We start from the raw sequence: 14,441 nt of genomic DNA on the forward strand, positions 1-14,441 counted from the left end.
TAACCTCCAGTTCCATTTTAAGGAAGTAGTAATAACCGTTACTTCCTTGAAGGGTATTTTACATCCTTCAAACGTATTCTAGCGATGAACTCAGTTCACCTATCTTGAACTGTGAGATTACAAAAGATGTAAGCAAATCTTAAGAGTGAACGTAAGGGTAGAAAAAAAAAGTCAAAGAAGAATGTACCTTTATCACTTTGGAGTTTCCAATGTCTTATTACTAGTATAATAATTCCATTACCAGTCTGTTCTTTAAGAGTACCAAATTAATTAATTTTCTTATAAACTAATTCGGAAGTGCTTCTACTCATAACTATAAGATATTTATGACATCTATGTTTAAGACGGAATTCAACGTTTACGATTATGTTCCACGTATACGAGTAATACTGTATTTGAAACAATGTTCTGCATTTACGTTAAAGTCTGTGTTTAAGGACTAGTTCTTAACTATGGTATCAAATTTCACCTTATCCACTTAATCGTATATTAATCATGTCACTATAACTAACAAGCAATTAAGCTATCAAAAAACTTCATTTACGTCCATTGGATAGTTAAAAGCGTATGGGATCATAGCTGTGATGACGTAGCAAAACTATTGCTAGCAAACTCCTACACGTTCAGTTTAGGAAGTGACTAAAATCTTTGTTTTGTGGCACGTGTGATCGAAATCCGGTATTGCACTTCGATTTCCTTTTAATTAGTCCTATGTGCTCCTAGAAACTTGAACCTGGTTTCGCTAGTGCGTTATCGATATACGCTTTTATTTATTTTCTATATATATATATATATATTGTAGTACTATATTGCATAAGCAGGGTGTACTATTTATGCATTACTTCAGCCACATATTCTGGCATGTTATAGAGTTAATTGCACGGGTAATAACTGATACCAGCTAATTCATCATTACCAAGAGGAATGGGGAACCACGAGCCTTGATATACTGTTTCACGAGGAACAGTTGAAATTTATGCCAGTAATTTATTGTTAGTCATGATGATCTTCTAAGAGAATAACAATTTCATACTGCTTATAATAGGAAATAAAGCCATTTATTGACTAACACTTATAACAGGAATAATAACACTGCATAGTATTCTTGAGTTTATGGTTATTACCTTTAGAGCTGCTCATCTGTTGTTATATTTCGCAGATATCGTAAAAAAAAAATCTATCAAGCTTAAATTAACGAAAAAACTTCACTAAAATAGTAAAGTTTTGAAGTTTCTATACTGTTGCTTACTCCATCTTTGCTGCGATCGCCTATGTATGCACTATTATGGTTAACACCGTAATAATTGTAATAGGGCATACTCGGAAAAATCGTGTCAAAGGTGAATTTAATCCCAAATATATAAGGGAAGCTTTCTAGAAACCTTGATTTCTAAGAGAGCAAACTCTTATTTTGATATCTCGGTAAAACTTTTCAATAAAAGTGGTTCATAACACGTTTTTTTTTTGTTTTGTTTTCTAATCTAGTCTCTCCTAAAACCTTACAACGACATATATCAGACACGAAGCTATGAGCTAAAATATGTTTAAGTTTTCCTAAATTTCTGTTGTTGTGTAATTATGTTGCCATTGTTCGTATACAAATGCTTCTCCTACATAATATTATCATGTGCTATTTTAATTGTGCTGTCTCTATATTTCTAAACATAAAATATATAAACAGGTTCAATAAAAAGGTTTAGTAGTAAGATCAGCATTTGATCGGAAAAAAATTGACTTCGGGGGCTCGAGACACATTTTCAACTGAAGATAAGTCAATCGGCGTTGTAGGGAATATGCTGTAGAGCATCAGGCTTTTCTTTTCGGTACCTCATGTTCTTCCCCTCCGCCTCCTTTACGAAAAAAAAAAAAAGTCCATCCTCATACACCCGGCTTCAAAGCGCGCTTCGTGATCTTATTTATTTCTGTTTAATCCTAAACAACAACCATAATTTACTCAGCAAATTTTGCTGAGCAATAAATTCTGAGCAATTATTTCTGAGCAATTATATAAATTCTGAGCAATTATATATCAGCCAACTATTCTAAAATATATTTAGAGAATTGGCCATTGATATATTTGACCTCTTTTTGGCGGCAATGTCACTTACAATCGCGGCTTCCAAATATGTCCCATACTCAAAACCAGATTTTAATCGAACGAATGAAACAACGTAAATTGCACTCTTCATTTAAAATTTGACAGTTTCTACAATTCTAAGTTAATTATCCGGTCATAAAACTTATGAATGGCATCGAACAGTTAGTTCCAAAATGTGTTGACGAATAATTAAAGCTGTCATATAGAAGGGCCGCTGGTAATTGAAATATTCAAATTCATAGCGTTTAACGTATACTTCTGGTAAGATTTCTTTTGCATTGTACCGCCGATGCATAACGAAATGTCATTATCCACCTCGTTGAAGACAGAATAGGCGTATTCCTTCTTACAACCTTCCCAGCATTTCGGCTCTGGGTCTCAATGGAGCACAACAAATTTTCCTAATTATAGTCAAGCGACGTGACATAAGATAGACATCGTCAGCATCCAAAAACAGCGAATTAGAGAGGTAATTACAGACAGCTTGTCAGTCTTCGGCTTGCTAAAAGTAACTGAAGTCTACTCATTACTAACTGCTCGGAAACTTTTCACTCTCTCTGACAAATTCATACAAGCCCGAATGACAAAGTACTACAGTTTTCGGACATATCCGCTCTCTCTCCGTATGAAGAAAGCCCGTTGACATACTTGCAACAAGTTATGTTTAGTATGTGACGCTCTTAGACTTACGTTACCGACTATGCAAGTCTATAGCACGTATTTCACGTATGTCAGTTGATAGGTTACGGTTAAATAATAATGAAATTTTAATAGTTGTTAGTACCTACGAATTCAATTGTATCTGTGGTAGTTATCTATTGCAATAATCTCTGTTATACTGCCAGCAATATTGTAAATATTACACTAAACAATGAAGTCTATTTTGAATAAACGAAGTAAAAAAAAACAAACCGTATAACATTATATTGTCATTTCATTGTTTAGGAGTCTCTGATGCTTATATTTCTGTGTTACTGTTATTTTCCAGCTCGTAGACTGTTAATTACATTTAATTTCATTGTTGCTTCATCGGAAATTGTTATCCTTCACGCGTTTGGTCAATTTCATTCAATTGTGGATTTCATTTTAGTTCATTGTTAATCTGTTACATATGATCTTGTGGATTTCATTATTAGTACATTTTTAAAGGCCAACTTTTATCCGATACATTATTGGGATTTGATTTATGACCACCCAAGGAATAAATAACTAGACGGTCTTATATGTTAAAATTATTTCAAGAAAATAGGAAATTGATATAATGACAACAATTTGCTTCTATACTGTTATCAGATACATATTAATGCAAGGCATTTCCAAACGATAATGGCAAAAATATTACAAACAACGGAGAATTATTCAAATAATCTGTTCTTAGGGAGCTTTTCTTTTTTGAATTATTAGACAGATTATCTTCATCTTAGCCTTTAATATCCGACTAAGACTAGTCAATATAAAGAAAACCTTTATGTTTACCTTAAAACATAATAATATAAAGCAAAATAGAATAAAATTACAATACGCTAATGCATTCTTTTCTACTTTATTATTCGAAATGTCTTTAAGTTAACTACGACCTATTACGTTAAGTATCACTGATTTATTATGCCGTTATTATTTTCCGTTAAATCACCCAGATAACATGACACCGTCAATTGAGTCCGGAGACATTTGAAGGTCAGACGACGTTATCAAAGAGCGGGCCTTGTTTATGCAAACAGCAATAGTACAGTATTATTTATTTATTGTTATTATAATGGTTATAGTGTTTGACAATCGTTTATATCCGATGTCAGGTTGGCGTATCACCTGTTATGGTAAACAAGACGGATGTCATGTTCAGCTATTCGCCTCAAACTAATCGGCCCTGCTATTAAACCCATTCATTGACCATTAACAACGCCGATTGTAATGGTGCCCAAACACGAAACGGAAACAATAAATCTAACAACACCACACAGTAGTTCGTTGCAAAGGGTTTTATGAATTCTCCCCCTCCCCCCACCTAAAAAAAAAGCCACTCCTATTACCGCAAAACGCAGTCTATGAATACAGGAACGGGGCGACAGATACGGGTCTATTAGCGCGTTAGGCCTATCGCTAGGCAACCAGCAGAAGCAACTATAAATTACGTAGAGCGCTAAGACCGCCCAATAATGGCAAAGACATTAGGTCTATAAGTAACGGCTATTATTATCTACAACGGCATGGAACGAACAAACGAACAGATTTAATAGAGATGACGATGGGGTCCGATAATGATCGTCTTCTCCCCGAAAACCCAAAACGGACGACGGACTCCGACCGACCGACTATGGAGACGGGCTCCCAAGCAAATGGTCACCCGACCGATAATACCCACTTAACATCTGTTATGATTTCCTCCCCACCCCCCTAAACCCCGTTCTGTGTGGTGGAAGATAGCCGCAGATTTAATTGTGAGCACATGGAAACTTTGCAACTCTCTCTTCCCCCCCCCACCTCCCCGCCCTCCACGTAAGCGGTCATGGGAAGGGGGAGGTGAAAGGTGGAGGGGGAGTGGATGTACAAATAAATGAGTAGTAACCGTCCGATTTACTCGCCTCCGCCTCTTCGAAGTAGACGCCTAGCTTTCACACTAGGCAGCGAAGTTTCTGGCGCCCTGGGGACAGGCTGTCAGGTCAACCCTGGCCTGTAATGGGCCTCTGAAATGTAATAGGTTTTGGCAGATTGGAAATAAACCATTCTTGCAGACATGTTTAATTAGCGCTGCAATATTTTAGACACTTGCATCGACAACTTGTGTGTAGCGTCTTCGCCAATCGCCCAAATGGACTTTGTTAATTAGAAGATTCGGAACAAAGGAAATAGGTTATATTTTCTCCCCAACGAATAGCAGTCATTCATATATATTATAAATACAATGCATACTTTTCTCCAAATGGTAAAAAAAAAGCAGAATTATGGACATTAAAGTTCGCTTGCTATTTATTAGTTTCTTTATCCTTGTTAATGGTGGTTAACATTGGATAAATGCAACAAACGAATTTATTTTTATCATTGTTAGTTTCTATTGTTGATTTTTCCCATTTACGTCTGCAGATTTCCTTCTTAATTTCATTGTTCTATTCGTGTTCAAACTATTTCATTGTTATTCTTGTGCACCTCGTTTTGTTGTCAGTTTCATTCCATTTTGTAATTCCTTTTCCATTGTTAATATCAGTTCGCGATTTCTTGTTTATTTCAAGGCATTAAAACCCACTGCAAACGATCTTCTATTAACTTTTGATTCAATTTTCATTTTTGATTTAAAAGGTTTATTTAGAATTCTTTTTTTAAAAATAATGCTTATAATCGTTCTTTGACAATATACAGTATATGGACTTAGATACAATACTTCTTATTAGGTGACTAAAAAATGATGCATTTATTCTAAACTGATTACCAGCTACAAATGAAAGCGCTTTTGTTAACTATGAAACTATTGGTTCACATCCAGCGAATTTTTTAAAAAAAAAACTGAATTAATACGGGCACTTTTTCCCTCAATTTCGTGTTTGAGGGAAAGAGTAAGGGATAAAATCATACTCTATAACAAGAACAACAACAAAAATAAATAAATAAATAAATAAATAAATAAAAGTCAAATATTTATTATTAAACCTACAGGTAATAAGTTATTTATTATCAAGCTAACTATCTGCTTGCAAGATTTTAAATTTAGAAACCAATAATGAAGGGGGAAAATTCCATATACTGTATTATCAGCTATTCAAGGCAAACGGACGTTTCGCTAACCGAAGTTTCTGGATTGATATCATCAAGCTTATGATTTTTAACTAACAGACACAATCTTCGAGAAGTCTTTACTGTTTACTTTTTATTAGTGATTATATTTAGGGTTCCATTAACTGCACAACACTGTTGATTCTCCTCAGAAACCAAGCAGCTTGTGTCGAAAATCTAGAATTCTTACAAGTAGCTCACATGGAAATTTTTGGATAGTTCATTATAAGGCATTTAACAATTCTTCAAATTATTAGAAACAAAATTTATATAGAAGTTAACAGGAAAAAATTTTTTTAGTTATTAATGCATTAAAATGTTCCCAAATTACTCCTGAATAGACAAGCTTGCTTTTCTTTTCTTTTTTTTTTTTTTTTGGTAATACAATTTTACGGAACAGCTGCTAATGACATAACCAGAGTCGACCGTTTTATTAAAACTTAAATTTCGTAGCAAAGAGTTCAAATAACGAAACATAATGGGTGCGGTGTACAAACTTGTTTACTTGGGGTAAACTTGTTTTAAACTTAACTGAATAGTTGTTCTAAACAATTGAATAGTTGTTCTCATTGTTGACCTAATGACTCCTATAGGAATATGAAGAAATGGTAACAATGAAAAGTTGATTAGCAAATTGATTGTTATATAAACATTGAAGTACTCATTTATTTATCGAAAGGTGAGATGCCAATACACAATTTTCTTTGATTATGTGTTCATGATGCAACGAAATAATATCTTAGATCCAAACTATACTGTTGATTGAAATATGCCGGCAACTTAATCTTTAATGTCATAGGATCATCTTAGTGTTATGTAGTGGTTGTCATTGCTATCCACTTGATGACCTGTTTGTCCTTTTTTTTTTATAATCTGAAGCAAACAATAAATGCTCATCTTTCTCCCAACAAAGTGCCACTGTCCACAGTAAATTGTCACGTTCGATACGCAATAGAAATAACTATTAAAAACAAGAGGATAAAATCCATAGGTTTTTTTTTCCACATTCACGCTTATGTGTTTTGAGTCCTTCAAAAAGTAACCCCCAGTCTTTTTACTTGGGAAAAATGCCTTAAATCAGCAGGCAAAGTACATTCCAGAAAATAACCTGATATAGCAAAGGTTTAAACCGAATCCCACGAAATCTTCCTTTCAAGAAGATCCGACAGGCACAAATATGCAAAGCAATCTTTTAGATAAGAGATCACGGACAGAAGATGCAACCGGAACTCACTTTCGCAAGTCGTTTCATTTTCGGGACTCATCATCGCTAAGCACACAAAGTAAATAACGAAAATAAGTAAATAAGGAAAATACATTCTTAGGGGGGGGAGGCGGAATGATTGTAGAAATGTATTTTTCTAAGCATTCAGACATCTTTTTTTGATAGGAATATCAGCAAAGAGGAATCGCGTCTACCTTCATCCATCACTGAAAGACTATTTACTTAGAGTGATAGAAGGGGGTTGGGATTCCTAAACGAATACATCTGTTTGTACAAACAATACAAAAAAAAAAAAAAAAAAATTCATAACTTTCCAGCATGTTAAATTCTTCGGAGTCTCCGTAACTCCGTATTGACCCACGTGCAATTGGCTCGACGGTACACTTCTTTTGGGCTTCGTATACGAACGCGCACGGGATTTTATTCCCCCCCCCCTCTCAGAACTGTCCGTGGCGGCCTTGCTGCGCGTTTTAGGACTGTTGTTTATATAGCATTAGTTACGGCCATCAAGACTCTCTTGCCACTCTGATGAAAGGTTTTTGAGAAGGGGGGAAAACCCCTGAGGGGGGGGTAAAACTACCTGCCACGCTAAATAGATGTGTTTCGGAAGGAACGCAAGCAAATCCCTTCGTTGGTCGGCTCACAGAGCCGCTATGAATGGATGTTAGACAATTACTGACTTCGTCGAGGTTAATATCAACAGTGCAAACATACCTGGGCTACCAACTCATCTTCTACGCGTCTAAGCAAGGAGAATGGTGTTTAGTAACGCTTCTGCGTTTCTTAAACACCCTTGTTAGCGAGGTATCAGACCTACAAGGGCTAATGTAAACAGGGATTGTTCATATACAGAAAACTGGTGGAAGGATGGGGGTTTGTATGTACACTGAGAAATAGGCGAAACACTTGATGAGTACCACGACTGGATGTCATTGGATCTTTAATCTGTCTACATTTTTTTATAGTTTGTGTCTTTTTTTTACCAACATATCTTTCATAATTAGGTTTTTCTAAGGCTTTGAATATTTTTTAATGTTAATTTGTTATAAAAAATATTTTTTAACCGCACATCAAAACAGATAAACTCATTATCTTCCAAATACCAATTTTGTTACGACAACCATATTTATTTCTTCACTTTATCGCTTTCTGTCCTTTAGTTATTTTTGTCATTTGTTTATTTTATTTCACACCCTCTGACTTATTATTATTATTATTATTATTATTATTATTATTATTATTATTATTGAGATTTTACGCTTTCATACTTTTAATTTTAATCCACAGTATCTGCAGTCTTCTTCACTTCTTAGTTCTATCCTAGTCACTTGTCCTTCTTATGGTATATATTTCAGTAGCGTCTAATATGTGTGTGTGTGTGTCTTCTTTCTTCCTTTCCTTGTTTGATTTTCTTATATTTTTCTATTTTTTTCTTCCTCCACATTTATCACCATCCCCACTACACGGACACTATCGTCTCTATCCCACAAGAATAAATGCGTAGTTACAAAATAAAGATAGTAAAACTAGGATAGCTTAAGGACAAGGAGAAATATATTTCTTATTCTTTCAGCTATCAGAGAAAGAATTAGCAATAAAAGTCCAAGTAGCTTGATGAACGGTATCTTAAAGACCACTTAATTTTGGTTGTTTTCAAAACAACTAAAATTGCTTTGGAAACCGAGTAGTGATTTTCCTCGTGCAAATACTAAGTTCAACTCCTACAAGCAAACTTAAGCAGTCAGAAGAATTCAATTAATGTAGCATCTTTAGTTTTATTAATGAAAGTCGTTTGTTTTTAACTTACAGGCAAAGAAATATTTTTTTTATCACACTAATGGTTTTAATATATTTATACTATTCGTCCTCCTTGTCTCTCTTTCCTCCCTTCTATTCAGATACATACGTTACTATTCTCTAACCATAGCCTAAAATCAGAATAGCATCAAAAAACAGCCAAGAAATAAACTAAAACCAATGTGTCATATGTGTAATTATCACAATTATCCTTAAGCACTGAAGATTCGATTTAGAAAAAGTCATATTAGTATGTTATTATCGAAAATTCTTAAAATCTACATCAATACCAGTGTATACTATACGAATAAACAACATACTTGATAAATTAAACTTTAATTACTTTACAAATTCGTTCTAAAATAACTAAGACTTGCATATAATTTAATCCTATCAGAAAGAACAGTGGCAATACTTAAACATGATTATTGACTGTGTTTTGAAAATATGTTTACGAGAAAGTAAGCCAAATGTATACAGAAATTTAAAAATAAAAAAATGAGCAAAATATTGAATTTCAACAATACGTTTATTTATGCATAGATGAAACCCATTGTTTAGGAATTCATTGTTGTATATTTCGATCTTTTATTATTGGAAGATCTGAACAATGAACCAAAAAATATATTTCAGTACGTAGTTTTAAAATATTATCTAGTGAGGCTAACAAACTTCCAGAGAAAATAATTTCTAGATTACTTGTTATGCAACATGGGAAAGAAAGCGAATTTTTAGCATCTTTCACTAGAAGATGATCATCACTTAGCAGTAATTCTGGCATGTTTTTCTGCTGGTTGGCAAATCATCACAGAACGCAGGGTGCACTAAGAACTCGTGGAATTACAAAGATTAAATTACACAGAAGTGGGGAAGGGGGAAGAGAGAGAGAGAGAGAGAGAGAGAGAGGTGCGCCTGAACCACCGAAATTAAGAGGAGTAAGAAAAAGAAAAAAAAAGTGAAAATAGCAATTGACGAGACAAGTGAACTCCACTTACCATGTGCAGGTCGGTAACTGTGAACGGCCCTGGCTGCCGCCGGGCTGGCGTAGTAGCTGGCGGGGTTGACGGGGTTGCCATTACTGTCTAAGGAGTGGAAAAAGACGTCGACATCATCGGAAGCTAGTAGATTACCGGAGCTGTCCAGTCCTGACCCCATGCGGGGACTGTCGTAAGGCCAGCGATGGGAAGCATGCGCTCCGGGTGTTTGGTTTTGGTCTGCCGAAGTAACGTCCATGGTTCCAAGTAAACCACCACCTGCTTGAAGGGAACGATTGGTTACATATAAGCGCGTGAGCTCCGAGGCCGTCGTCGACGAAGCGAAGCGGGAACCAGAAAGCGGGCAAAGGGGATGGATCGAGCTAGTTCTCCGTCGTCGTGTAGGTCTGAAAAAAACAAAAAAACTTGGCGTTAGAAACAACGGACAAATGACTAAAATAAAACGAAACAAAAAAAAAATGTTGCCATATTACAACGCAAACAATTCCCCCCCCCCCCCTCCCCGACGACGGCAGGGTCAAAGGTCAATATTTGGGTAGGTTTAAATGACGGATAATTGACAGGCCTTTCAGGGGTTAGCTATCTAATCGCCAACGCGATCTGCCATTGACAAATCTAATGTCGAAACTTAACGAGAGTTTACATGGCTAAATAATTACTGACACTCGCGCATAAATACCGGTAAAGACAGAGAGACACCCACCATTTGTGTTGACGGCGATGAAATAGGCCACGATCCTTGGACAGGCACGAGCGACGCAGTGGTGCACCCGATTACAACACTATAAGAATCCCAGGGGGTGTTCACTGGAGCACATGTCATGGCTTCCACAAGACGACTCATAACTCGCGTGTGTCCCTCGATGTCCGAACTAAATCCATGTCTTCCTCGCCTCTTCGTTTTCTCCTTTCAGGCGGTAACAGAACGTGAGGGAGGGGGAAAACAGAAGGGGAAGGAAGTTTTTTTGGACTTTTTTTCTTTCTTTATTAATTAATATTTTCCTACTGACTTTTTACCCCGTACGTTAAGCAGCGGTCGGTCGCTCCGTACCTACTAACACTCGCCATGCACACTTTCGCTGACTATCTGAGTTGGGGTTAGTTTGGCCTCGCTTCGGGCTGTCTGTGACTGCGTCACTAAGGAGGGAGGGGACAAGCACTCACCGCCCTCACTTATCAGCTTGAACTGGTCGGTACGATCATGGCGCCATTCTGCCAAGTCGCACCAAAGACCTACTGAGCGCGTCATATTAATAGCCAATCAGGAACCTCAAAACTGTTGACATTGACGGAGAGAATGAAATGAGCATTTCTGATTGGTCCATTCTGGTTTGTGCGTGTTGCCTTAGTCTACTCCGCTGGGATGTCGAGTGTTGTGCCGCCGAAGGGTAGCGAGACATATCGGAACCGAGGATTAGTAAGGAGATGAAGGTCTTTGGATTCACCAAGTCTAACAGGTCAATAAGCGTAGCATGACAAATCTCACGAGAAACGACAACCCTGCACTGAAATAATCAGGATTTTTTTTTATACGGCGATTACCACCGGTTATTTGGGGAGGGTGGGGGTTATAGCAATGGAATGGGGGTTGAAGCTAATGCAGTAGGCGGAGTTTACCAATCGCCAACATAACTATCCAATCTTAATGCAATGGACCAACATAGTTTATTTTCCTTTTTTTTTTTTTTTTGTATAGTACACCCTCTGATTTCAACCACTTTACTAACATCTTTTCCCTTTTGTTGTCCTCCCCACTAAACGTAGACAAGGAATTTTACGACCACATTATCCTAATGATTCACCAGAACGTGTCAGGAATGGGTACAAAGCTATTTGAATGTGTATCGTTTAAGATTGCCGCGGTATTTCTTATACAAAGTCATGGGACGATATTTTTCTTGTGAATTTCCATCTTCCTTATCAAAGCATTCGGTGGATCGAAGTTGTTTGCGTCAAGGGATTAATTCCCCCACCCCCACATAGATTAAAAGAAATTCTCTCTGTGTGTGTGCCCTTTCCTCTTCTTTCTTTTTTTTTTTTTTATTGTTTCTCTCTATACGATAATAATCTTGGTGTTTTCACCTGTTTATCTCTCTCTCTCTCTCTCTCTCTCTCTCTCTTCTCTCCTGATCTTTCTTTCTCATTTCCCATCTAATATCCACTTCCTACATATATACAGCATTTTCATTACCATAATTAAAATGGTCATAAAATGCAACAGGGAAAGAATCGATATCTTTAGAAGTAACGAAGTTAGTTGGTGTTTTAACTATTTCTTGGCAAAATGTAAGCGAATAAGAAAATTCTGAATCCTCATAATAGAATTATCATCAATTTTTAAAGAATATCACAGCATGACAACAAATTTAGCTAGCGAACAATCTTTAAAAATGCTATTTATATTGAAAAAAAGATTAATTCAGTCATTACGACAGCTGCAATTGACATATAAGTACTATTATTAGTACTGCGCATGTCCGTTGCTTAACTTCAATTAGATTTTATTAACAATATGAGTTTAACATTACACTTATTGCGTACTAACCGACAGCTAACAATTGATCTGGAAACAATGCTCACAGCGGTTGGCATAGCAACTACAACGAAAGCTAATGATTATAAAATAGACACGCGTGCATTGAATTTTCTAGTGTTCTATTGTTGAAATTGGTGTCAGTTTTATCTTACCCAATGACGTAACGAAAGAGTTGTGATTTCTTTTTTTTAGATACTCTCCCTACGTACAAGATAAAAAAACGCAAGTATTGTATATGAGAAAAACTTTTCAACTTTTCATTCTCTGAGATACACGCGCAACGTAACAAATTCACCTTTTAAAATATTGTTTCGTGTTTTTTACTTGCCAGCGAATGTTACTCCAAGCCCGATCGATAGAAATGTAGGAGAACTGCCGAGAGATCAGTTCTTACGAAAAAAAAAAAAAAAAAAAATTTTTTTTTTATTGTTTTGGTCAGTTTTGTTGCATAGGGAGACAAAGAGAAAGATCTGGAGCAAAGTGCTTTGCTCAAATAATGGGAAAAGTGGTTGAGAAAACTAAAGAAAGTTATGGGTCTTGACTTGTTTTTACTGTTTTCGCGATTCTTATTCATTGAGTGACATTGAGATCACTCACATACACACACACATACAAAAGGTGTTCGTTATCTGTTCCGGAGGAAAACTTTGACTACTAGCGGCCTCTATTGTAGATCGTAATCGAAACTGTTGTTCTTCTTCGAAATACTAAAACAAAATATGGGTATATTATTTCACCTAAAGTTGAATAACACAATAACAGTCGACTATTGCGCTTCGTTCGACGATAAGTTCAAATACCGTAGTCCTATTGAAGATATGCTCAATCTAATACTGAATTTTTTATGGATTGTTTTTTTCGAAGACAAAAGCTGCTAAAAAAAAAAAAAAAAAAGAAACGTCACTTAGCATCAACAACTGAACATCTAATTTTTGAAACCTTTAATGTTTGTGGAATGCGACACCTTTAGATTTCCGTAATCGACTGACGGAAACTTATCGGCTCGTTGCCGTCGTCGGTATCCTAGTAAATAACACCTGCCAGTGTAGTTACTGACCAATAATCTGCGTTCACCTGGATCGTAAAAGGTTCATAAAGCAAACTATTTATTAGGAAAACATACCCAAACAACACTGCGCACGATACTTAAGTCACCCTGGTGTTAATTGGCTGTACCTGAGATACTTATCATTGCGTCGCTCGCCACAAGGTGCCTTTAAACCACCCCTCCCATCTATGGACAACATCTGTTAGTACGAGGGGTTGGTCCCGCATCGCCGAGAAAGGAGATTATGAAAACGTTTTTCTGTCTATCTCTCTCTCTCCCCCCCCCCCATCCATCCCCTTTTCAATGCTTTTGTTCTTTATTTTGCTCTTGGCCACTCCCCACCTTTTACCGAATACAAATCATTCGGACACGCCTTTCTGATTCTGATTACTTATTACAAGCACTGCTAATCACGTGATGCTCACATCTGATAATCGGTAAAACTAATTATGTTTCAGTTTTGGAATTGAAAAATCTGTTGGTATTTTTATTCTGTATCGAATGCTCATTCGTTTTTTTTTTTTATGATTATTATTTAAGCGCTTAGCGTTGTCATATAAACGATCATCGATTATCCATTGGGTTTCAGTTAATAAAAACTCGCTCTCGTTAATCCGAAGGCACACTCTAATCTGACATGGAATTTGTTCGTATTTTCGGTACGTATTTTTCTACGTAATTTTTGCCGCTAGGTGGCAATGTTTTAAACTTGTATTGATGTTATTTCTTTCCAAAAGAGTATTAGCGCATTTTTCATTAAGAAACTAAGTATAAAGAAAATTACTCTTCTCATAAGTGATCTTAGCTAAAAATATATAGATGGAGGATGGTTCCCAAATGATTTTTTTTTCTTTTTTTTTAAAGACAAGCCTTATAAACTGAAGGAGCTATACAAACACCCCCCCACACAGCAGGGTTTTACAACTATACATGCCCATTGTGGGAGTCGAACTTACAACCTATTAGTTGGAGAGCGA

General features: G+C 36.2%; 1 protein-coding gene across 6 annotated transcripts in view; it reads right to left on the reverse strand.

Annotated features, from left to right (window-relative positions):
• Positions 1-10,956, reverse strand: part of LOC150108299 (endothelial transcription factor GATA-2-like) — a 91,717-nt gene extending 80,761 nt beyond the window's left edge. For all 6 annotated transcript variants that reach the window (XM_090390683.1, XM_090390682.1, XM_090390685.1 and 3 more), the window contains exons 1-2: positions 10,584-10,956; positions 9,881-10,266 (exon numbers count right to left, since the gene is read on the reverse strand). In XM_090390683.1, the coding sequence (XP_090246809.1) occupies positions 9,881-10,118 (238 nt within the window). In that variant the 5' untranslated portion in view covers positions 10,119-10,266; positions 10,584-10,956. The remainder of the gene's footprint in view (positions 1-9,880; positions 10,267-10,583) is intronic.
• Positions 10,957-14,441: the final 3,485 nt, after the last annotated feature.

Source organism: Typopeltis vanoorti, chromosome 3, assembly GCF_054136105.1.
Source record: "Typopeltis vanoorti isolate ZY-2024b chromosome 3, IOZ_Tvanoo_1.0, whole genome shotgun sequence".
Taxonomy (NCBI): Eukaryota; Metazoa; Arthropoda; class Arachnida; order Uropygi; family Thelyphonidae; genus Typopeltis; species Typopeltis vanoorti.